The sequence below is a fragment of the Macrobrachium rosenbergii genome, chromosome 48 (genome assembly GCF_040412425.1).
Source record: "Macrobrachium rosenbergii isolate ZJJX-2024 chromosome 48, ASM4041242v1, whole genome shotgun sequence".
NCBI classification, from domain to species: Eukaryota; Metazoa; Arthropoda; class Malacostraca; order Decapoda; family Palaemonidae; genus Macrobrachium; species Macrobrachium rosenbergii.
The window spans coordinates 58,522,146-58,546,047 of record NC_089788.1 but is presented as its reverse complement, the minus strand read 5'-3'; the positions used below and the strand labels follow the sequence as shown (position 1 = coordinate 58,546,047).

At 38.3% G+C, this 23,902-nt stretch overlaps 1 protein-coding gene across 4 annotated transcripts in view; it reads left to right on the top strand.

The window, feature by feature from the left end:
- Positions 1-23,902, top strand: part of Mondo (MLX interacting protein mondo) — a 190,163-nt gene that overhangs the window by 89,460 nt on the left and 76,801 nt on the right. For 2 of the 4 annotated variants that reach the window (XM_067091864.1, XM_067091863.1), the window contains exons 4-6: positions 3,744-3,866; positions 17,045-17,095; positions 21,100-21,265. In XM_067091864.1, the coding sequence (XP_066947965.1) occupies positions 3,744-3,866; positions 17,045-17,095; positions 21,100-21,265 (340 nt within the window). The remainder of the gene's footprint in view (positions 1-3,743; positions 3,867-17,044; positions 17,096-21,099; positions 21,266-23,902) is intronic. The other 2 variants (XM_067091866.1, XM_067091865.1) reach the window with 1 other exon arrangement.

Below are 23,902 nucleotides of genomic sequence, written 5' to 3'. Positions count from 1 at the left end.
CTAATTTCATGAATAAAAATAAAATATAATTTTTGTTCAACCTTCACTCAAGGGAGAAGGTGTTAGGTAAGTATGCCACCAAATTTAAGCAGCGGGTTACAGCTGTGTCTGAAGAAACGAATACAGTAATAAGCAGGCTGCAAAATGTTTTCGGGGAAAAACCGACGTCTGAACCTGGCAAAATCACACAAGTACTTAATTTGCTTTACTGCCTTTATTTATAAAATAATTACATTTTTTAAACCAAGATTTAATAATTTACGAAAGAAACGTACCTCCGAATTAAGTTTCATTCAGCAACTAATGGCGATGATGTCGGCAAAAGGCAATCAGCTGAGGATTTTAAGAAGGTAAACAGAACCAGAATGCAAATGGCGCATGTTAGCTTTGTTAATATTTTGTAACACGATAATATGGCAGTAATACGTGTAATATAATTGGATGCAGTAAAACAACAATTTATCAAAATTATCGTTATTATCAGTACAACCGGAATTCGACTTTTGCAAATGGATATCTGTCGGTGTAACATTGTCCAGGGACAATGCTCTCTCTCTCTCTCTCTCTCTCTCTCTCTCTCTCTCTCTCTCTCTCTCTCTCTCTCTCTCTCAACTTACGTTGATGCTGTACTGTACTGACATAACCGAATCAAGTAACAGGTGATTGCCGACGTCATTTATCGTAACTATCGAGTTGCGGTAAAGTTGTCAAGTTGTTAAAACTTCTCAACCCTCAATGGTGGCTTCCATAAGTAAAAAAAAAAGTACAATTTTATTCATTCCTCACGCAGTGGAGAAGGCTGTTAAGAAAGAACACCATAAAATTAAAATTGCAGCTTGTGTATGGCCGCTGCGGGATAAAACGAATAACATGCAGGCTGCACAACATTTTGGAATAGGTGAAAGCGATGTTCGGAATAGACGAAATAACACTTGCTGCTTTTAAAATCAAGTAATTGTGTGTTTTAACCCAAGTTTGTTAATTTACAAGAAACAGTATCTCCGAATGATGCTTCTTTTAGCAACTAATAGCAAAGAAGAGGTCGGTAGTAAGTACAGTACTCATTCAGCCGAGATTTTGACTGTAAACAATATTAAATGCCAAAGGCGTAAGATTTCATGTTTATAATCTGTGATACAATAACCGTATGGTAATAATACATGTAATATACTGTAACTGGATACAGCAAGCAAAACAACTTGTATTTAAATCATCTTTATTCTAAGTATAGAGTTGAAAATTCAACTCTCTTATGTGTTTGAAGGCTGTGGCCTCATGGTCAACAATGTTAAAAGCAGTACCAATAGGAAGATAAGGATCTTCAAGTTCTGTATAAAAGAAAAAAAAGCAGGGAGGGGATATGAGGTATACATGGACAAAAAGAGAGGCTAAAAGGCAAGTGACAAGGGCAAAGAACAATTGGGATAAGATAGAAACAGAACCTAAATACAGATATGGGTGGGAGAAGTGTTGTTTAAAGTGACGTGGATGAAGGAAAATGAAAGAATGTAAAAGGAACAAAGTAGTTTTATAAAGATGATGTAAAACAGAGAAATTAAGGTTGAAGAGAACTGTGGAGGCAGTAGAATTCCTTTTTTAATCTACCAAATGAAGAAACTGAATATCACCGGGAGAATGTTTTGACATGACAAAGTTACCAAAAGACCCAAATCATAATCAACTTTTGTCCTGATGGATGACCATCTTACAGGTCACTCTGCAATGCCCACAGATGTAAAATCTTGAATTTGCAATGAATCAAATTTACATTTGAAAAAAAATATATAGTTAATATAGAGTTCAAATCCATTACTTAATGGGAATTGCACTCTTCTCAACAAATTCACGTTTTTGCAGCTTGCCCACACAACACAAACCCAATGCATAATAGGGTGTCTGCGGGAGTGTACATACACAGAATAAGGCTATAGATATTATGGTAAAATGATATCTTTTTTATTTGACACCCTCTCTACATTGTATTTTATCATGTTATGCGGCTTCTAGTATTCATATAAAGATTGATTTTATTTTCTTTTTCAAAAATGGTCATTGCATCTTCTGCACACCTTTAAATTAGAAGTTTAAAAAGCAGAGGACAATTTTTAACCATCTGTTTTCATGTTCCAGCGTGAAAGTTGCAGTGAGTGCTGGTAATTTAGGGTTACCCATGCCTGATCCTTGTCTCAGCATTGAAGTTTTGTCGTAACAGTCATGAGTGACATAGATGAATTCTTAGCAGGTTAAAAGGCTGTTGTGAATTTTCAAGTGTATGGGTATAATAATATTTTATAATTGTTCAGTTTCATGCATAAGTATTTTGCAACCTTGTAAGCAGGAGCTGTAATGAAAGACAGAATAGTGTAAATTTGGTTTATGAGGTTTCAGGAGTGTGTGGTAGAGCTGTAATATAAAAGTTCTTTGTATTCTGTTTATCTGGTAAAATCCTTGTCTTAAGTGTTGTGAGGTCAAAGAGACAGAACTGGGTACTGACTAATATATTTACCTGGGCACAGGTGTACATAGCACGTGCGGATGGAAAGCGCCCGACCTTCAATTGCTGTGACCCGTATGCTGAGTGAGAGCAATTTGTGTTTGTTAACAGTCAATCAAATAGCAATAATAAGAGACATAATGTACTGTACATGCAGTGATAAAATATATATTGACGAAAAGGCCAGGAAATTCTACATTCAAATATATACATGAGATTCTCACTGTGTTGATAGATGCGATACGTGATCATGATTGATGGGAAAGGAAGAGACGTCTGACGTCTTTGCAGTGTGTTTAGTTCTTAAAATAAATCTTAATAGGTCATCAAAATCAGCCAAAAGTGATCTTGTGAAAGTACTGTTTTCATCTTTAAGGTGAAAGTACTGTTTTCATCTGTAAGGCTATCAGCTTAGAATTAGGTTCCGGCTTTTCCTTGATGATCCCTCACCTCTATGTGAACCTGCTCTGTGTGCTTTGTCCAAGTACAGTATTTTCTATTTTGCTAATGTATATTTCAGAAAATATGCTTACACTTCTTCTTATTTAGACTTTATGAAATATTCTATAAAGTAATATTTTTATAACCTTGATACTTTTGTGTTGTCTTGTATAATGGTAATTCCTTTATTCTGTCATACTGTACAAATTTCCAAAGAGGGAAATAGTCTTTCAAGTTTGATAACTGATAACTGAAGGTTTATGGTTAAAATCTAAACCATGAGCCAAAAGAGACTTCTTGGTTTGGCTTATAGCACTGCAGTTGGAATAGATAATGTAATATGTGTAATTTTCATATTTTTGTTGTAACTGAACATATATGTCCAGAAAGTGCAATGAATAATTGAAGTATGAAAATGATGCTACATTCTAAGTGCTTTCTTCCAGTTATGTTTTAGATGCCTCTTTGAAGTAAAACATTCTTCAGAAGTTACTGACATGAAATGCACGAGTTCCCGGTCCCTACTGTGTTTTGAGAAACCTCTTTTTATGTATCATCAGATTACAATTTTTCCTGATTTCAAACTGTAACATGCATCTTCAGCTAATTGAGCTGTTTTCAGTACTATTGGTGGGTAGATATACTATATGGGAAGTGTTGGTCTTTATTTGTAAATTACAGTTTTTGTTGTGGTTGTATTTTGTATAACTACTGTGCTAAGGCAGTTATGCTGTACAGTAATCTGTAGCCATTGTCGAAATTCTTTACAAATGCTTTGAAGATACTACAAGATTTTTTGTTTTTACAGGCTATTGTTTTAGAAGGAAAGTATTGGAAGAGGCAGCTGGATGCAGTAACGGCAGAGTACAAAAAATGGAGAATATATTACAAAAACAAGATATCAGGAAGCAGTATGATAGATAGTGATGGGGTGAGTAAGAGATCAGTGTATGTATATTAATATTCAATAAATAACAATTATATATGCAAGTGAATATGAAAAGTTTGGAAGTTATAACATTATACAACAATGTCATAAATATACATGGTATCAGTATATATACTGAATACATGTGTAAGTATTAAGTCTTGCACTGGCACTCCATGTTATGTGTAACAGTAGTATTGAGAAAGATGTTGCTGTCCACCAATTTTTCCTGGAATAGCAGCCTCGGGTAGGGGGCAGGGGATGTTCAAAGCCAAATTCACCATGAAATGTTACCTCGAGACCTCATGTGATAAAAAATTCCCATGCAGTGTGCCATATTTACTTCTCTTGTATAAGGAAGTATAGCACAAATTATTAAAAGACACTTTCCTTGTTGAAAATTTTTTACCATAGTTAGCTGTAAGAAAAATTACCCTAAAAAGGTAAAGATGGTGCATAACAATTCAGTCTCCAGGAAAGGCCCCCCTTTATTTTTTTGCCATTCATGTCTGCTTTTAATCTCATGCAAGTAACTTTTAGTCAGATTCGTGTAAAACAATTCAGCCTAATCTTTGACATAATTGTGCAAGTGTATATGTGGTCTGCAGTTGTGGGTTTGTGTGGTACTGTACATAAAATCTCATACACATCTGCTAATGTTTTTTAGACACTGTACATTAGAATTGTATATATCTGCTTAATGTTTATTCTCAACTCACATAGCAAAGACCTGCATAGCATTAAACCTGAAGGCAGTTCATTTATAAAAAAAATATGTCCATATCTAAATACAAATCACAGTTTTATGCCACTCAGAAATCAGGCTGATATTAAAGAACAGCAGTTGAAATCTATTTGGGAATGTGGCTCAAGTATTTTCTGTCTGTACATTTTGCATTTATGTGGGAAGTAAGAAAATCCCTCAGTTGTAAGTTGTAATGCTGATGCAGGATTCAACATTCAACGGTAAAATTGTATTTTTATTTGTTGACATTGTACTCTGCATTTTGAAGAGTATTTTTCCTGTTGTGCAAGGAATTTTTACGGTCTTTCATTTTATTTTATTCTTTAATCATAGTGCATATTTCTTTGTGTGGCAGTTGAACCTCTCAGAATATGGTCTTGTGTTTTCCCGTTTTACATTATTCATAGTTGGTGTATTTGTAGTTCTGTAATTGTTTTATAGTCCATCTAGCAAATATATTTTGCGTAATACATGTACTCTACATTTTTAACCTTTTGCCCTTATTTTAGATTCCTTGTTTGGTTACCATTATTGATAGTTTCTTGGTTTGGTCTTCTGTTCTTCGTTGTTAAAGAGAAGCAACCTGTATAAATATTGCCTTATTAGATCTCTTTGGTAATCATAATATATCTTGAATTTGTCTTCTCTTTGAAGATAACTTAAGTCAAGGATAAGAGAAACTAGACCCTACAATTGCCATTTATGGGGAGGTTAGACAACACCAGGTCTCTGAATCTCTTAACAAATGAAGCTAATGCCTTACAAAACATAGTAATGTCTTGTTAGTAGGCCTAGGGTGTTGGATCCACCCCATCACCACCCCACTCAGAACTTTTGATTGATAGTATACTTTAGCTGTGTATGCAAGTTGTTTAGAATTTTAAATACCTTTCTTGATTGCAAATTTGCTTTTTAAAACATATCCAGTCTATATCTTCTTCAGGTGCTTAAAAAGTTGGTGCAATCTGAAGACTGGGGGAACTGTATATCAAAAATTTTTTTTTTATCTTATTCACCCATTTATTGAATATTGATCCCCTGCTATGTCTTAAACACCTGAGTTTCATCTTAAATTGTTGGACAGAAACTTGCATTTTCTTAAATATCTTGACTATTAATCTCTGGCAGCATTTTTCAACTAGCTCATTGTGCAAAGTTTAAAAAATTTTTATCATTCTGATCATCTTCTCTATTCAGATTTTCACCACTTAGTACTAGCATTGGCCTTTGAGTCCTGTTTTTGAATACTGTACAGTACTTGGAATTTTGGGAGTTCAGACGGGGTTTTAACTTTTTTTTTCTCTCTCTCTCTCTCATTAAACAGGCTCACAAGTGTCTCTCCTGAGTTTATTTGCTCAATCATGTTCATTCTTTTATTAATCTTGTATAGGTTACACTTCTGTATTCTTTCTTCTGTATTATCTGCATTTTCATATTTAGGCCCTTGGTCATGTAACATTCTGCTTTTCCAGCCAGTGTTGAGTCTTGGTTAATAATAATAATAATAATAATAATAATAATAATAATAATAATAATAATAATAATACAGTACAGGATACCAATAATAATAATAGATAATGGACTTTAATCAAACAAGTGAACATGAGCACTTTGGGGGATATTATGTAGACATGTATCAGTGAGCTTTATGGATGAGTTTTGCTATGTGATGACTGTGTAACTGCTGTAATTCTAATTGTTAAATGTTTCCCTTACTACTAGCTACAATTATACCCAATGATATTTGATACTAGTGCTGTAATATTAAGCCTAGGACTGAAGATGAACATTGTCAAGGGAGCTGACGAGTGACTGTCATGTGACCTAGGATTGAAGATGACCTAAGTAGGAGTCGAGAGTCAGTGAAGAATATATCAGATTGTAGGTGGGGTCAGTTGTGATGGATGATCATATGGAGATGAGACCTGTTGGCAAGAGCCCTTAGATGAGAGTTAGACAGTGGGTTAATTAGTGACTGATGAATGATACCAAATTTACAAATGGGGTCGATTGGAGAGTTGGACAAGGGACAGAACCATTAGTTTCTGACTTAAAGTGTAATTATTAGTTGGTAACAGGTCCAGTACAAATGAAGAAATTAGCTACCATAAATTAGAAGACTGTGTTCTGTGGTGACTGACCCACAGATAAAAGTAATCTTAATTAGAAGTACATTTTAATTACTTGGGAAGCTATAATGATAGCTGGGAGAATTGTTGACTGTTGTAGAGATGCAGAACAAGCATTGATGAGTCCAGGCTCCAATCATAGGTATAAACATACTTCATTTGAAAAACTATTGCAGAAATACATATAATAAAGTATTATTCTTAAATATGTACTATTCTCGTCCTTGCTGGTATGCCCTCATCCTTGAACTGATTTTAGCTTGCATCTTAGAATTCTCTGATGTCCAAGTTGTAAAAATATCCTTTTAAGTTAGTGATGGGGTCATCTTCCAAAATATTTGGGTACAGGGTTCTGGAGCATTTGGGGTAAAGGGAGGGCACTTTGCATAGGAATATTTTGTAGACAAGATGCAACCTGTGATGGCAGAGTGGTTGAATTACCTGTCACGGAGATGAATCCCAGTGACTGCAGGAAAACCTCTGTAGACAGGAGCACTTGTGCTGGAGCTGATCAGGTGGTGGCGAGAATTCTGTGCTGGAGTTGAGGCAAGAAAAACTAAAAAGACCAACATAGTCAAGAGCATCAAAGTTTATAAGGCCCCTGAAAATATGGCAAGGGCTGTGGACAGAGGGGTAAATTGAGGCCAGGAACACTGTAGCATTTGAGATCATAGTGTCAGGCATGTCAGCAGGACTGGCCAAATACAAGGAAGCAGTTGGGAACAGTCAATTACACAGTAGTAGTTGAGTACATGGTAGCTGTTGAGTAGATGGGATCATTCAATTACACTGCAATAGTCAAGTACTAGAAAGCACTAGTGTACATGGGTGTATAAGAGCACAGAGGAGCATGGCAGAAAATTGGAGCATGTGAGTACTCAAGAATATGGCTGCACAGGAATAGGGCAGTTCTCGTGACCAGATGGGTACACTAAAGGCTTGTGTATGCGGAGGAAGTCAAAGCCAAAGGGACAAAACTCAAATGAGCAGAAGCTTCAAAAGCAAACAAAAGCCAGGAAGAGGTACCAACACCAGCAGCAAGTCTGCAGTAGTAGTGAGTATACTGTAGTGGCAAGTTGCAGGGCTGTGATCAACTCCCTTATGGAAGAATCAGCCACAGCAAGGAACTTGCTTTGGAGTGCAGCTGAGACCTTTGTCTTGAGACTAGTTAGGAAATTATCGTCAGTGGAGCAAATTAAGTCAAAAGAAGTTGAATGCCCCAAGGAACAGCTGCAGAAGAAAGTCAGATGAAAGAGAGAGGGCAGAAGCTGCAGGATTGGCAGATGAGAAGACCAGCAGGTGACTGGGAGAATATCAGGAGAAAATACCATTGACAAGTAGACCATAGAAGTCAAGACTGGAGAAATATTGCAGTGCTTTCACTGATCACTCTTAATGCTAGGGGGAGACACCGCAGAGGAGGGAGCCTAAACTGAAGACAATCAAGACTTAACAGCTGTGGTTGGAGAGTGATGGGAAAAAGCTGAGTTTGATAACTGACAGCAGAAGTGGAAGTATGACATTTACAGGCACTCCATTGGGCATACAAATACTAAGGATGAAGGTCCAGTTGTTATACACACTTGAAATCAGACGAATACTGTAGGCTCCTGCATGAAGGGCATTGCAAATGAGTCGTCCTCTAAAAAAACATAAATGTGCTTCAGGACTTAGCATCCTTTCCTGCACTTGTATGCTAAAGTATGATTGATAAAGCAGTTTCATGAATGCAAACATGAAAAGGGTCATACAAAAATTATAATTATGTGTGAAAAATATCTTAACACCAAGACATCACATATAAAAATCACAAAATAGCAGCTGAGACAGAACAGAGTACTGAAGGCAACCATCAATGCAAGAAAGAAAATGGCAAAAAATTTACTTGGTAAACAAACCAACCTGTTGAGAATTAGGCAAGGGTCAAAAATTTTGTTCAGCTACACAGCTCCATGCACATGGCAATGGGAAACCCCAAACTGGAATAACATATTATAAACAATTACTTGAAAATTGCTGAAATTTAGAGAAAATCACTGCATTGGTATTTAAAGCAGGGAAAGGGCCGTCTTCACAATGACTTGGAGATGGAGCATCAGTTGCTGATCAGAAGTTCAAAAGAAGTGAATGCAGTAATTAGCTAAACACTGAGTTTCACACTGAGGTGAACAAAGGTGAAAAATAATGAATGAATGTTAGACAAGTAGTTATGAATGGCACAGACCAAAATACCATAGTGAAAACACTCATTGGTCTTGGGAAGCCCAGCAGCATGTCCACATACGCACATGCATACATTACCAGGTGGTACAAAGGAGTGAGTAAAGTTACTGTGTAGCCCAGTGGAAGCAGCTGTCACATGAGCAGTGAGGTTTCATCTTTGAAATCTCTTGGTTTTGTGTCTAGTGCATTTTGCATGGAATAAGGTATTTATCATTGATGGATTTGTTATAACAAATTTTGTAGTGCTGTAATTGGAGTGGATTGGGTAATTTACAGCAATTCGAAGCTTTTAAGCAAGTATAAAAGTTCATTTATTCTTTCTCTTTACTTTTTGGATGGTCTAGAAAAAGTAGATATTTTATCATTTTGAGTTCGTTAACAAACTCATTCATGGTTACTGAAACAGTCATATGGAGAGTTTACTGTATTCACTCTGTTTATTTGCAGGCAGGGCTCATGGCTAATTGCCCAGTTAGCCATCAGTTGCTAGCCTTCATTTACTGGACTTAATATAAAATTATTGTTTGCCCACACAACATCTTGAAATTGTGAAAATTTCATTTAAGAATTTTTTATAACTGTTACCATTTGAAACAGCCAACCAAGAATACCAGTCATGTCTTGATGAAACAAAAAGTTATCCAGATTTAAAAGTAATGCATTCTTTGTAGGCCTAATCAGTATAAAGCTGTTTATAGGAATAGTAAGAATAAATGAATGTTTTTATCAATGAAAATTGTTTTGTAACGCTGTACTATACAATGTCCCTTCAGGGTCTTTTGTGGTAAAGGTTAGATCAGTGAAGTAATAGATTCAAAGTGGAAATATAGTCAGATGTACTGCCAAAACTCTTAAGTTGAAATCCATTACAGGCAGTCCCTGGGTTACGTCGGGGGTTCCATTCCAACACTGCACTGTAACCCGGAAAGCAACATAACCCAGGAGGTCACAAGAAAAATGTATAAAAATGAGAAATAAAGTGGTGAAAGCCTTACCTTTAATCCTCTGGGTGCACTGTACAGTATTTTACTTGCATTCTGATGTGGGATGCATCCAAAAACCTCAAAATTTTGATTTTGTATTTTAGCTGTATACTCTTTTACTGGTCCATCGCTGTGTAAGACGATGACGTAACCTCGGAACATCCGCTGTAACCCAGAACCAATTTTTTTTATGTTAGTAACTTACCAATTACATAGCTAACAGCTTCCTACCACGCCAGACCAAAAATTCAAATTTTGCAGTGGCGCTACCATCGCTAGTGTAGGTGACAGGGTCCCGCCCACTTTCGGGACTGACAGGTACAACTCAGCGGGAAACATCAATTTGTTTTCTGCCGGCTCCCGATCAATATCAGTGGTTTTTGGGCAGTACCTTGCATCATTTGTTGGATTGTTTTGCTGTATTTGGTGATGTACTCAGATTTTGTGTGGTCTTTTTTGCAATTAGTGAATTATTAGGTTTTTTGTAATTTTTCACTACTTTGCCATGTCAGAGTCTAGTTTGTCTAGTGTTCGGTTCTCTACCGAGGGATGTAAAACTAGATTAAGTAAGATTATGTATGATTTTCACTAAATGTATTAAATTTAGGGACAAGATTGTAGTGGGGAGATACTTGTCAGGATTGGGATTCTCAGCAGTGGAAGGTTTATCATTCACATTCTGATAAACTTGATAAAGATAGGAAGAGGAAGGCTGCTCTTAGAGCGGAGCATAGAGCTAGCTTAGAAGCTACTCCTTTGCCTTCATTGGCTGAGGGTAGCGCTGTTTCTTCCCCACTTATCCCGTCTGTTTATCCAATTTTGAGTCTTCCTACTGATTTACCACGTACTCCTTTAATGTCTTCCCATGCTTCTAATTCCAACACCTTTGCCAGTGTCGAGTCTGGGTTTGAAGAAGTTAGAGTTTTTGGCCGATACGGTCATGAATCTTGGTTTATCTTGTAAGGCTTTTGTTGATAAAGCTTCTGTTCCTGGTGTGTGTGCTACCAGTGTTCCCATTGCTATTAAAGTACAAAGTGAAAGAGTTGTGTTTTCTGAGGAGGCGGCTGTCTGTCCTACCAGTGCTCCTAGACGAAGGTCCCTGTTCCTCTCCCCCGCACTGGGGAGAAGACATACCGGAGGTCAAAGGGAGGCTGGTAGGATTTGCCCACAGGCAGTCGTCCCCTCCGTCGAGCCTGTTGCATATTCCCAGGTGTCGACTGAGTGCCACTGGAAAGGTGTCTTTTTTAGTGTGCATCATATGTCTGATGCGGGAGATTCGTCGTCAGGTGGAAGGCGTTGTCAGCTTCAGTCTTGTGTTTCTCATCCTTTGAAGAAGCATTATGTGGCTGCGGACAGCTCTCCTCCTCCCGTTAAGAGACCTAAGGAAGTTGGTATTAGTCCCCAGCCTTCTTGCAGTTTTGCTGATCCGCCTCCTTCGTCGTCTCAAGTTTGACAACCAGCCTGGGATAGTCCAGAGTCTATTGTCACTGAGGATTGCCTGAGCTTGTCTCCTAAGCGCTCTCGCGCTCCTGAGTGCCTGCCTTCTCCCGAGCGCCTGGCGCCAGCTGCTCAGTCTCAAGTGCCTGCGCCTGCTTGTTTGGCGCCAACTTCTCACTCAGCACCAACTTTGGACCGTTCGACTCCTGCTTCTAAGCACTCGACGCCATCACTGCCTCTCCCTCTTTCGTCACCTCAAGAGGATTCTTCTTTGGTTCCGATTAAGTGTCAGTTGGAGGATATTGATGACTTTCTTAAAGAAGGCCTAAGTCCAAGAATTTAGTTCTTTCTCTTATTTCATCAGAGGAGAAAGAAGCGGACCGTGATTCGGCGCCTGCCTCAGCTAATTCGAGTCTCCTCAAGTTCCTGTTATTGAACTTCCTGGACTTCTTCCAGCCTGCCCTTCCGGACTCCCCTGCCTCTGCGTTTTCGATGAAGAAGCATGCCTCTGACTCTTACCTTCCCAAGCTCGTCCTCTCCCCTTCTTGGAAGAAAGCATTGAAAGAGGTCGATGAGCGGTTGACTTCGAAGAGAGCTGCTAGCAAGGCTACTTTTGCCTTTCCATCATCAAAGCTTCTTAGGAGGAGGTACAGGCAGTCCCCGGTTTACAAAAGGTGGTTCCGTTCTTACACCGCGTCGTAAACCAAAAATCGTTATAAACCGAAAAATCGTCAAAAATTGTAAAAAATCCAAAGAAAACCTTACTTTTAATGCTTTTGGTGTATTGAAAATGATGTAAACTGCATTTTTATTGAGTTTTTCATCAAAAAAACCTCCAAGTTTTTATTATTCTGCCATTTTGGAGCCATATTTCTTTCATCCGATCGGTGTCGTAACCCCGGAACGTGCGTCGTAAACCAGGAAATAATTTCTGATGAATGTATTTGAAAAGCGTCATAACCTCGGAACGTCGTAAGCCGGACCCGTCGTTAACCCGGGACTGCTTGTACAGGTTTTATGCCACTGGGGAAGCGCCTTCCTTGGGAGTTTCTGCCTCCTCCCAGAGGGACTTCTCTGGCTTGGTTGATGCATCGCGTCGTACTGCATTCCCCTTGGTGAAAGTCTTCTTCTCATCTCCCGAACTGGATCATCTTGTTTGTAATATTTTCAAGGTTTTGGAGATTTTTAGTTTCCTGGATTGTACAATGGGGGGCTTTGGCACAGAAAATTGAAGACTGCCCACACCTTGCGAAAGACTTTGCTTTGGACTGGCTTCATGTTCTGGCTTGTGCAAACAAGGCAGTGAGGGACGGTTCGGCTGAACTTGCATCGCTATATACGATGGGCTCGCTGAAGAAACAAGAGCTGTGGTGCTCCTTTACTACTAAAGGAGTGACCTTTATCCAGATGTCAGTTCTTTCATCCGTTCCGCTTGACAAGTCTGACCTTTTCCCCCAGGGCACCGTTAAAGAAGTTCTTTCTGATCTGCTGAAGAAATCGACTACTGATCTTCTAACCCAGTCGTCAAAGCATCCCAAGATAACTCGTGCAGTTGTTTTCAAGCCTTTTTTACCTCTGCAGCCTCAGCCCTTTCATGGAGGAAGATCTAGAAGCCATTCCAGACCTCACTCTTACCTTCGTCCTCCAGCGAAGTCATTTAAGAAGTCTTCGGCCAAACCGGCCACCAGTAAATGAGACCTGTGTCCTTCGTGCTCCAGTAAGTGCCAGGTTGACTTTTTTTGGGAGGAACGGAGTTGCAGGGGTGCAGAACCTTGGGTAGTGCAGGTTCTGAGGACCGGCTACTCCATTCCGTTCAATCAGACCCCTCCGCTTTCAAAGTCGCTGATCACCTTGATGGCTTACTCAGCAGGGTCCGAGAAGTTTTCGGCCCTCGCTCAAGAGGTAGATTCTCCCCTTTGCAAGGGAGCGGTGGAGGAAGTTGTAGACCTTTCGTTGGAGGGGTTTTAAAACAGGCTTTTTGTTGTCCCCAAGGCTTCCGGGGGCTGGAGACCAGTTTTGGATGTCAATGCCCTAAACTTGTTTGTGGTAAAGACCAAGTTCCACATGGAGACGAACTGGCCTGTCATGTTCTCTCTCCATCAGGACAGCTGGATGGTCACCCTGGACATGCAGGATGCGTATTTTCATGTCCCCATCCTCTCGGACTCGAGGAAGTTCCTGAGGTTTGTCTTTCGGGGGCCGGGTTCTCCAGTTTCGGGTGCTGTGCTTCAGCCTGTCCACAGCCCCACAGGTCTTTACCCGAGTCCTCGCTCCCCTCGGCAAGTGGCTTCGTCTTCCCGGGATCAACATGTCCTTATACCTGGACGATTGGCTTCTCCGCCCTTCATCAGAGGGGCAATGCACGAAGGACTTAACTAAGGACCCTTTGCCTAGCAAAGGAGTTAGGCATCTTCATAAATGTACAGAAGTCACAAATGACTCCGTCTCAGGGCACTCTTTTATTTGGGGATGACTGAACTCGCAAGTTTTTCGGGCTTTTCTCTCCCCCAAGAGGGTCGAGTTGTGTCTCCAGACTGTGCAGGATTTTCTCAGTCTCTCGACTTGCTCTGCTCTCCAATGGATGAGCCCTCTCGGAACTTTGGCCTCAGTGGAATCTTTTGTGAGGTTGGGCAGACTTGACATGAGGCCCCTGCAATTCTTCCTGAAGGCAAATTGGTGCAGGAAGACTCAATCAGACTCCTTAGTCTTTCAGTAACGTCGGAGATCAAGGAGGATCTCCGATGGTGGTTATCCGAGGAGAGACTTCAGGAAGGACTCTCTATCTCCTATGAACCCCAGCCTAGAATTCTACTCCGACGCCTCAGATGTAGGGTGGGGAGCCCTGTTAGGGAGTTGGAAGATGTCGGGGACATGGACCACAGCTCAGAAATTGCTACATATCAACGTCAAGGAGCTGAAAGCCATTCATCTAGGTCTTCAAGCTTTTTCTCCACTTGTATCAGGGGAAGTAGTTGTGGTTTACTTAGACAAGGAAGGAGTGGTTTCCAGACCTGCTGAGGCTTCTCGTGGATTTTCCGAGGCTTCTTCCTCAAAAACAGTCGTTGCTCAAACAGCCACTTTTTCACAGGTGTCATCAAGGGTTGTCTGCTCTGGCCCTGACAGGCTTCAGGAGCCTCGTCAGAGCAAAAGAATTTTCACGTAGGGCTGCAGAAGCTGTTGCTAGATGTAGAAGAGTTTCTTCTAGCAAGCTCTACCAGTCCAAGTGGACAGTGTTCAGAAGATGGTGTGCACAAAATCATGTCTCTTCTTCCGAAACCTCTATAGTCCAGATTGCGGACTTCTTGCTCTTTCTCAGGACTGTTAGGAGATTGTCACCCTGTACAGTTAAGGGATATAGGGCTATGCTTAGGTCAGAGTTCAAGCACAGAAGCCTTAACCTGTCCATGAACCAAGATATTAGTGATCCTGTCAAGTCCTTTGAGACCTCCAAGACAGACAATCGCTTTTCAGTCCCTTGGAATTTGGACATGGTTTTAAAGTGGCTCATGAGCTCCTCTTTTGAACCTCTTCGTTCTGCCTCCTTGAAGTCCTTCACTCAAAAGACACTCTTTCTTGTAGCACTGGCTACAGCAAGGCAAGTAAGCGAACCCCAAGCAATAGGTATGAAAGTTGGTTTTGCGCAAGGAGGCGCAATTTGCTCTTTTTCTCTTGATTTCTCGCTAAGAACGAGGACATTTCTCGTCCCTGGTCCTCCTCATTTATTATTAAGAGCTTAGAGAACATTCTTGGACCGGAAGAAGAGGAGAGACTTCTTTGCCCTGTGAGGGCCTTGCAGCTTTACATCAGCAGGACTGAGAAGATCAGGGGTTCCTCTAGCAATCTCTGGTGTTCATTGAAAAACCCATCTCGCCTGCTCTCTAAGAACGCCCTCTCCTTTTTCATAAGGAGCCTTATCTCAGAAGCACATTCTTGGATTCAAGAGGACGCCTTCCCAATCTTGAGGGTAAAGGCTCATGAGGTTCAGGCCGTCACTACTTCTCTTGCATTCCGTCATAAAATATCATTGTCTTCCAATCTCCAGTCAACTTTTTGGAGGTCGAAATCTGTGTTTGCTTCGCACTACCTGAAAGACATCTTTCATTCTCCAGTCAACTTTTTGGAGGTCGAAATCTGTGTTTGCTTTGCACTACCTGAAAGACGTGGAAACAGTTTTTGATGATTGTAGTATGTTAGGGCCTTTATCCATGGCTGGCATGGTGTTGGGAGAGGGAGCATAGGGGCGAACTGTCCCTCTACTATCTCCTCGCCTTGGTTTTTTTAGGTGTTGATTTGTTGGGAAGCCTGGGGGTACAAGCGTACCTAGAATACCCACCAGATTTTTTATGGTTGGAGCGTTGGTTGTCTAGTTTTATTTTGGTGTAGGTGACACTGTTGGTTTTTATTCTGGTCATGCCCAGAGCAAAGACGCCTCCTTTTATCTTTGTCAGCTGTCGGTGTAATTCACAGCTGCAAAGTATCCACTGAAGTAGGGGCGACTCTGGCCAATACGCCAAGCCCTCTACAGGTTAAGATGAGTGCCGACCAGAGGCAGTATTGACCTGTAGCAGCTTTCTTACCAGGTAAGGGACAACAAGCATTGTCTCAGTGTTAGCAAACTTCTAGTTCAAAGTCATTATCTTTTAATGTTTTGGATTAGTTTTATGTCCATCTAACCCACTCCTCGCAATGTGGAGTCAGCTATGTAATTGCTTGGTAAGTCACTTATATAAAAATGACATTTTTATAATAAAGTTGTATATATACAGTACTTACCAAGCAATTACATAATCGGAGCCCTCCCTCCTTCCTCACAGATGGACCTATTTTGGCTCAAATGAATTGATGTTTCCTGTTGAGTTGTACCTGTCAGTCCTGATAGTGGGTGGGACCCTGTCACCTACACTAGCGATGGTACAGCCACAGCAAAATTTGAATTTTTGGTCAGCCGTGGTAGGAAGCGGTTAGCTATGTAATTGCTTGGTAAGTATATATAAAACTTTATTTTATTATCAAAATGTCATATTATATATATATTTGAAAAGCGACGTAAACTCGGAACGACGTAAACCGAGTCTGACATAACCCAGGGACTGCCTGTATTGGTTTTTTCTTGCAGTTATACACATGCATGCATTTCTTATCAGCAAGTGCAATTTTGTTTGTGTTTTTTCTCTTCAGTCTTTACTTAGATGTGTTACTACACACATTCTTTCACAATATGAAGATATTTGATGAATCTTTTAATGGGGTCTCATGTTTTAAGCCTTATATTTTTAATATCTGCAGATATTTTAGTTGTGTGTATTGTTCCTTTTCCATGCTTTGCAAAAATGCATATTGTTTTAGCTGTATAATTTATAAATAGCAAATGGTAAATGTAGTTCATCTATTGTTTGTAGTTGAAATAGTAAGAGGGTCCAGTCTGTTGAAGAATACATATTATTTTGATATGAAGAATATTTTATTTTATATACTTGAATGTATTATATGATTGGTATTTTCACTCATAAACTGCTATAGCAAAGATTCCCTTTAGCACTGTTGTAATTGCTGTGTTATACTCATTAAAGTGACAGTCTCTCTCTCTCTCTCTCTCTCTCTCTCTCTCTCTCTCTCTCTCTCTCTCTCTCTCTCTCTCTCTCTCTCTCTCTCTCTCTCATACAGTCCAGAGCCAAGCCGGAAAAGTCAAAGTCATTAAATGAAAGGCAAATGAAGGTAATGCTTTACAGTAGTGTGGGCATTAGAAGTGCTTGTTTGGTGTCCTAACCAATCTTTTTCATGTTAATTAACAAGTTATCTCCAGTAATGTTTTCAAACACTTAACAGGATAACCTCTGTTAATGTTATGTTTTTCGTTTTGTCTGTTATTAGAATTTGATTTGATTTCATCCATTTTGAGAAATATGCAGACACTTCTGTATGATTCCATATAGGTACTTGTATACTACATAAAGAAGAGAGAAATCAGTTTATAAAGAATTATAAAATACCTCTTAGCAAGAATTAGGGAGAATATTATGAAATAAAAGACCTAAGCAGACTTGTAAATGGACTGAAACTAAGCTCAGCTAAGGGAATTCTTACATGGACAAATTAAGCTTACCCCTCAGTTTGTCTGTCTGTCCTTCCATTAGTGTGTCTGTCTTGCTTGCATTGGCATTGCAACTCCTCTTGTACACCATTGAAGGAATTCCCATCAAACTTGGTGCTAAGGTAGACCATCATACCTATACAGTTTATGCATGAAAGTAGTTCATCCCTCTGTTTTGTGGTCAGTGTGTCTGTTGCACCCACTTTGTTATTGAAACTCGCAGTACATGCTTAAAGGGATATACACACACATGCACACACACACACACACACAATATGATCCCTCTACTTGGTTGAAGGGATTTCAGTCAAACGTGATACAAAGGTAAACAGCCGTGCATAGATGCACAGGGAGGGAGTCATCTTTCTGTTCATATAATCACAGCTCACAAAAGCAGGTTTGAAATGCTTACATAATTATTATTAACGAAGAATAAAATTCCCAAGGTTTCTTTTTACCATTTTTAAATGGTTGCTAAGCTCTTTCAAGAGCCTGCTCAACTCCCATTATCAGTTGCTGTCTCACCAACAAGAATTGGAGGTGTAGTTTTCCCTGAGTTTGTCCATCAGTGTGTTTGTCACATTTTCCATGTTATTACAATTCGTTCTACGTAGTTCAAGGCCATGACTATGACCTTGAGCTTCAAAATAAAAGTAGCTGCCATCTGGGCATTAGTGTCTTTCATATGCATGTTGGCTGGAGGAAATTGATGGATTTGTCATCCCCATTTTGTCAATCAGAATACTCATTGTGAGGAGTTGGTTTGATGTTGCTTATTTATGTTGCAACTAACTTTATGTCAGTTCCAGAGCCAGGACAGTACACTGTAGATGTGCATAGCATTGAAGTCGTGACTTAAAATATGAAGGCTTAGGGTCAAATACATAAGTTACATTTTCTCTAAAATCATAGTTATTGTGTCTCATTTTTGTTGTTGTGATACAAAAAAGTTGTAATAAATTTCATTGCAATTCTGTCACAGATTCTCTTATGATGAATAGACATTTCTTTTCAACAACAAACAGCAATTTTCTGTGCATGACACAAGTTGATGGTCATTATATTTGCAGAAAACTCACCATTCAGAAGTAAAGTTAGCTTGTTTGACACAGTATGCACAATAAACTCATAGATATATGTTGCCTTCCTTTTCTTGCATAATACTCAACTCTTACAGTGCAACTTGAACCTTTAAAGAAACCTGCTATGCGAATGTTGTTGAAAAGGTGTTTAAGGCCTGGTATCATTTATTTTACCTAAAAAACTTAAGAAATTGTATCCATGTGGTTGATTCTCTGTATGAAAAATGTTTTCAAAATCTTCAACCAAAATTATATTTAGATTAGTAACTTTTTTTTATACAAAATCTTACCCGAGTTGTCAACCTTGAATGTACAAAAAATCTTAAATACTGCTTAAAATTATCTTTTATCAAAGAAATCTTACCTGGATTGTCAGCATAGTGTTCAGGTACAATTCTCAAAATTTATATTTTATAAAGTCTACTGCTAGGGACCAGACCTCTTAGAGAGCATTTTGTGATGCCCGGTAGTGTTAAATAATGATACTGTGGTCATAATGGCATTGATAATTGTTATAATCGTTCTCATGACTAAATCACTTATATTCACAATAGACTTTAGACATTGCCATACCATTCAGAATAGCATACTACTTTTTGGTTTTTGTGTCTTTTCCCTATGTATTCAGTTAATACCTATATTGATTTTTATAACTAAAGGGTGATCAAAAGTGCAGTTGTGAAACCCATGAATGTCCTATTCTGCCTTTTCCTTCATCACATTATGTTCAATTTTGACTCTTATGATACTTTTGCGTGTACATTGATGCATGTGCATTTTAGATATCTGCACTAAGTTTTCCAAGTCCTCCCAAATAAATCTTGTACAAGTTGAAGGTGTCAAACCACCCTTTTCTACACTGAAAAATTAATTATACAAATCATGGTAAGATTCAGGCAAGTGAATCAGTGAGTATAAAGCTTGTGTTCCCTCCAGTATTAATATACAAAATACAAATCGGCACACACTTATACTGTCAAAAAATTATGCAAGTAACCCTGAACATCGTAAACAATACAAACTAGAACATGTAAGGTAAAAGCTTACACAGTACGATTTTTACGGATGTCTCAAAATCTCCACCTTATGTAAGATTTGCTGCAGCAGCAGCCGGTGAAACAGTACAGATATTTTTACTTAACAATGATCCCCTTTTAACTGTTGCCATGTCTGCAATATGGTCAGAAGTTAAGATTAAAGTTGTAAGTTTCAGAAGTTTTTCAAATTTGTCTCACTCATTTGACCCATGGGTGTTTGATGAACAACCTACATGACTCAGTCCCAGAATATAGGACAACACTTGCAGTCAAACTAGCAACAAATATTAAGTTACGGAAACAAATCCTTGTTAAATTTTGTCAGAATCTTAAATTTTGTCAGAATCTTCAACATTATCTGGTCATAGTCATGAAAATTTCAAGGAGTTGTAATTTATTAGTTCAGATGTAATTTATTTACAGTGTTAAGCCAGTCTTTAACTAAGTGGCTTGGTTAAATTATTCGTTAAGAATAGTGAAAATACTGTAACAGTTCTTTTCCATTTTAATTAATTTTATTTTTTGTCTAACGTATAATGCACTTAAATTTATGATGTTAAATCAAAATGGGAAGAATATCCAAACCTTAATAAGGAATGAAAGGTTCTTTGAAGATATCGTCAAGTAGAGGATAAAATGCTAGTGTTTAGTCAAAGATCTTGAAAAAACAATAGCAGAATTATTATTTAAGGATTGTTTTTGATACAGAGGCCTTCAATGGGACAAGACTTGCTAATGTCCTTGTGTCAAGAAGTTTATCTTAACTCTATCATAAGACGAGATCGGGACAGCACTAAAATATGTGCTTTTCCTCACATTTGTTTTGAAAGGGGTTTTCCTTTTACCTGAAACTTTCTCTTGTAAGAAGGATTTTATTGCTTCAAATGCCTGTTCTTGGATATTAGCTGAACACATTGTGCTTTGCTTTTTGTTGGCCTTATTTCTAATATTCCCCTAAGGAAGGGTTTCCATTTATTTGTTTGTGTGATTAATCTTTTGATAATCTTATTAACATTAATGATAAAGTTAATATTATTTGTATGACACATTAGGGTATTGATAACTTCAGATTTTTAATAATTGCAAAGCCATTTTAACAAGACCAAAGCTGGGATGATACTCAATGAGTGATTTGGCAAGTATTGAAATGGAGTTAGTCACTTTCCCATTTGAGGAACTTATGTGAAATTTATGTTTTTTGTTGTGGACATTGCAATATTAAGCCATTATGTCTTACCACATTTAAACAAAAAGTATTGAGACTTTTGAGTTGAACCTTTTCCTGTTTTAACATTTGTATTTTGGGCCTGAATGAGTGCTTTCCATTAACCATATATTAAAAGAAATATGTTTAATTTTCCCAAAATATTTACATATGCAGTTAGTCTGAAAATTTTTTATAAAAATTTGTAACAACTTAAGGAATAGCTTGGGTCTCAAGATGACGTTTGTATTAATCTCAACCTTATTCTGTCAGGTTACATTATAATGTGTTTCACCTCATTTCAGTCAATATTTGACCTGGAAGGAATGGACTTCTCTAAGCCTTACTCAGGATTGCAGATGTCACTTGATGATGGTGAATTCCCAGAGTTTATGGATTTCACAGATGTTCTCTTCTCATCACTAGTTAGCCCACCACAGCCATTTGCCTTTCCCAACCCAAGGGAGATTGGTATGTTAGTTGTGTAACATTCTATATAACTACCAGATTTCATCTAGCATTAAGTTTGTTGATATAACAGAGTACTTGAATTAATATTGTGTAGAGAAAAAAATCTTTTATTGCTTGAGAATAGGGTAATGAGTGGTATGATTCCACAAAATTTTTAATAAGACCCAAATGTATATTGTGTAAGAAACCACTTACTACATTCAGATTTTAGCATAGAAAGAATTACTTTTTGTGATGAATGGTTTTTGCATCCAAACAAAAGAGGGAATGGGGACTTGTTTGGTTTCTAGTAATGCTGTAATTTGCAGTACTATGCGTACCTGTTGTAAAAAAAATCTTTTTGCTTTTGCACATTTACTGCATAAACTACAATGTTTTATTCCCTAGCTCCTTGTTTCAGTAACTTCTGTGTTTGCCAAAGTTTATTTGATTTTTTCCTTTCATCTCAAGATATAGGATCATTTTAAAATGTGGATGTTCACTGCTGCTGTATGTACCACATTGGACTTGAGCAAGATAGTCAAAATTATGTTTGGGATCAGTAAGGAAATAGATAAAAATTGAGTCTAGGTAGGGAGTTGGCAGATGCAGTTGCAATGTGTGTGTGTGTGTGTGTGTATGAATGGAATATGCAATGAGTGATGTTAAGTGGGTAATAGTGTTAATTAGTGTTAGCACTGAGAAATTACAAATTGTGGAAATAGTTGTTTATACGGGTCTGTAGATAGAAAAAGTAGCCGATATGTCAGGGTCAAGGGTAGCCAGAAAGACGAAGGGGCAGATGTGAATATCAGTCTCTTAAGAATGGAACTATTTTAGTGATGTAGAAAGTATGGAGGGGTTGAAGAAGTACAAAAATACAGACTGTAGGAGCACTGCAAAAGTTATGTAACAGAATGTTTTTTAGGGTTGACAAAGTTTATGAACAGATTGGTGATGCAAAACCTGCCTCATAAAAATAATGTATTGGCTGATTAATAGATGTGTAAGAATCTGTTTATATGAATTGCTTGTGCAGTGCATACAGAAATAATGTTGGAATATTCAAGATATTGAGTGATAGACAAAAATGTGGTGAAAAGCTGAATTCAAGGGTTTTGAGGTGGTTTGTTGGTGTAGAGAGGAGGGGAAAAGATTGATTAAAATGATGCATGATTCAGGAAGTGTTGTATGGAAGTAGAAGAGGGAGAAAAAAAAAACAAAACAAAAAAGTTCTTGGTTGTCAGAACATTGTGAAAATATATCATATAGAAATGTTTGGATAGCATATGCAGGGGTGCACACAGGTCACTTGGTGATACTTCTGCTTGTACCGAGTGGCTGTGAAAGTGTCTTGCACGGGAGGTTTGCGATTTAAGAGTTCAAAGATTAATGTTGCCATTATGCTGCCCTGTCTGTATTAGAAAATTTTCTTCCTTTTTTTACTGCTCTGTCTTTATTAAAAAACTTGCCCCTTTTTTTTTTTATCAAGTCAAAGTATAAACTGGTTCCTTTACAAATGACAGAACCTGAATTGTTACTCAGAATGAGCCAGGCAGTAGTTAGATGGAATTTAAGACCTCTAGGGAAGCTTCCATGTCGTGTGAGCCACATCACACCAGGTTTGCTTTTTCATTCGAAGATTATGCAAAGGTAAAATAGGACAACATCAGTATTTTGGGGTGGGACAGTCCAGAGTGTTTTCCTGGTATTTTCCTGGAAGGTGCTTTAGATATATTAACTTTGCTCAAAAATTAATTTACTTTGCTGTTTTGATTTTGAGACATTTTTGAGGATATGAGACATCACAGCAAATATTCTTTTGGGAAATGTTCTCGAAATTTAGAATATTTTATCATTTCTCTGTTTCACAAAGGTTTCCCAGCTTAAAGGAATTTAAGTAACTTGATTTACAAAGGTAATATAAGTCTTGATTTCTGTGTTACTTAGATAAGTGGGCATATTTTTTTAGTCCATTTATAAAATTAGGAATCTGAGTAGATATTTTTTTAATGCAAGTTTGTAATTCTTTGAAGAAACAGTTACATGGTTATTAATATACTTGACCGTTCATGTTGGAAATCAGGCAAACTATATAATAAATTGCTATGGCTGAATTGGTCATCCCAGGGTACAGTTTACTGCAGTCTGTTTCTTTCACCTGTCCACTAACAAATGTAGGTTTTAGGTAGATGTGGCAATATGCATAGCCAGCTCATGAGTGCCTCACACCTTTTATTTATTATAAACAGACTGATTTATATTGATAGTATAACAATACAAGCTTGTGAAAATATCTTCGTTTAACGTGCTTTTTCCCATTTTTATATGGGGTAAGCACGATGCCTTCTTTTGAAGGACTTTGATTTGGCGTTGGGGTAGACCGTAGCCTCGATCGGCTGCCCTGTCTGACATCGCTTAGACCCCGGTAGCGCATGTGTGCATGTATTGTACCAAATCCCCAGCTCCCTTTCTCCCAGCAGCGAGGAGAACTGAGTGGTTAGGTTGACAGTTCGAGACACGTGAGGTGTCTGTTATGTTTTTAGAAGAAGCATGTGAAAGATGAGCTTTTATCATATAGTCTGTGGGAGATCAAACACAAACGAACTTTGGGCTTTCAGTAATTATGTTTTATCTCATTGTAGGTAAATAAAAAGA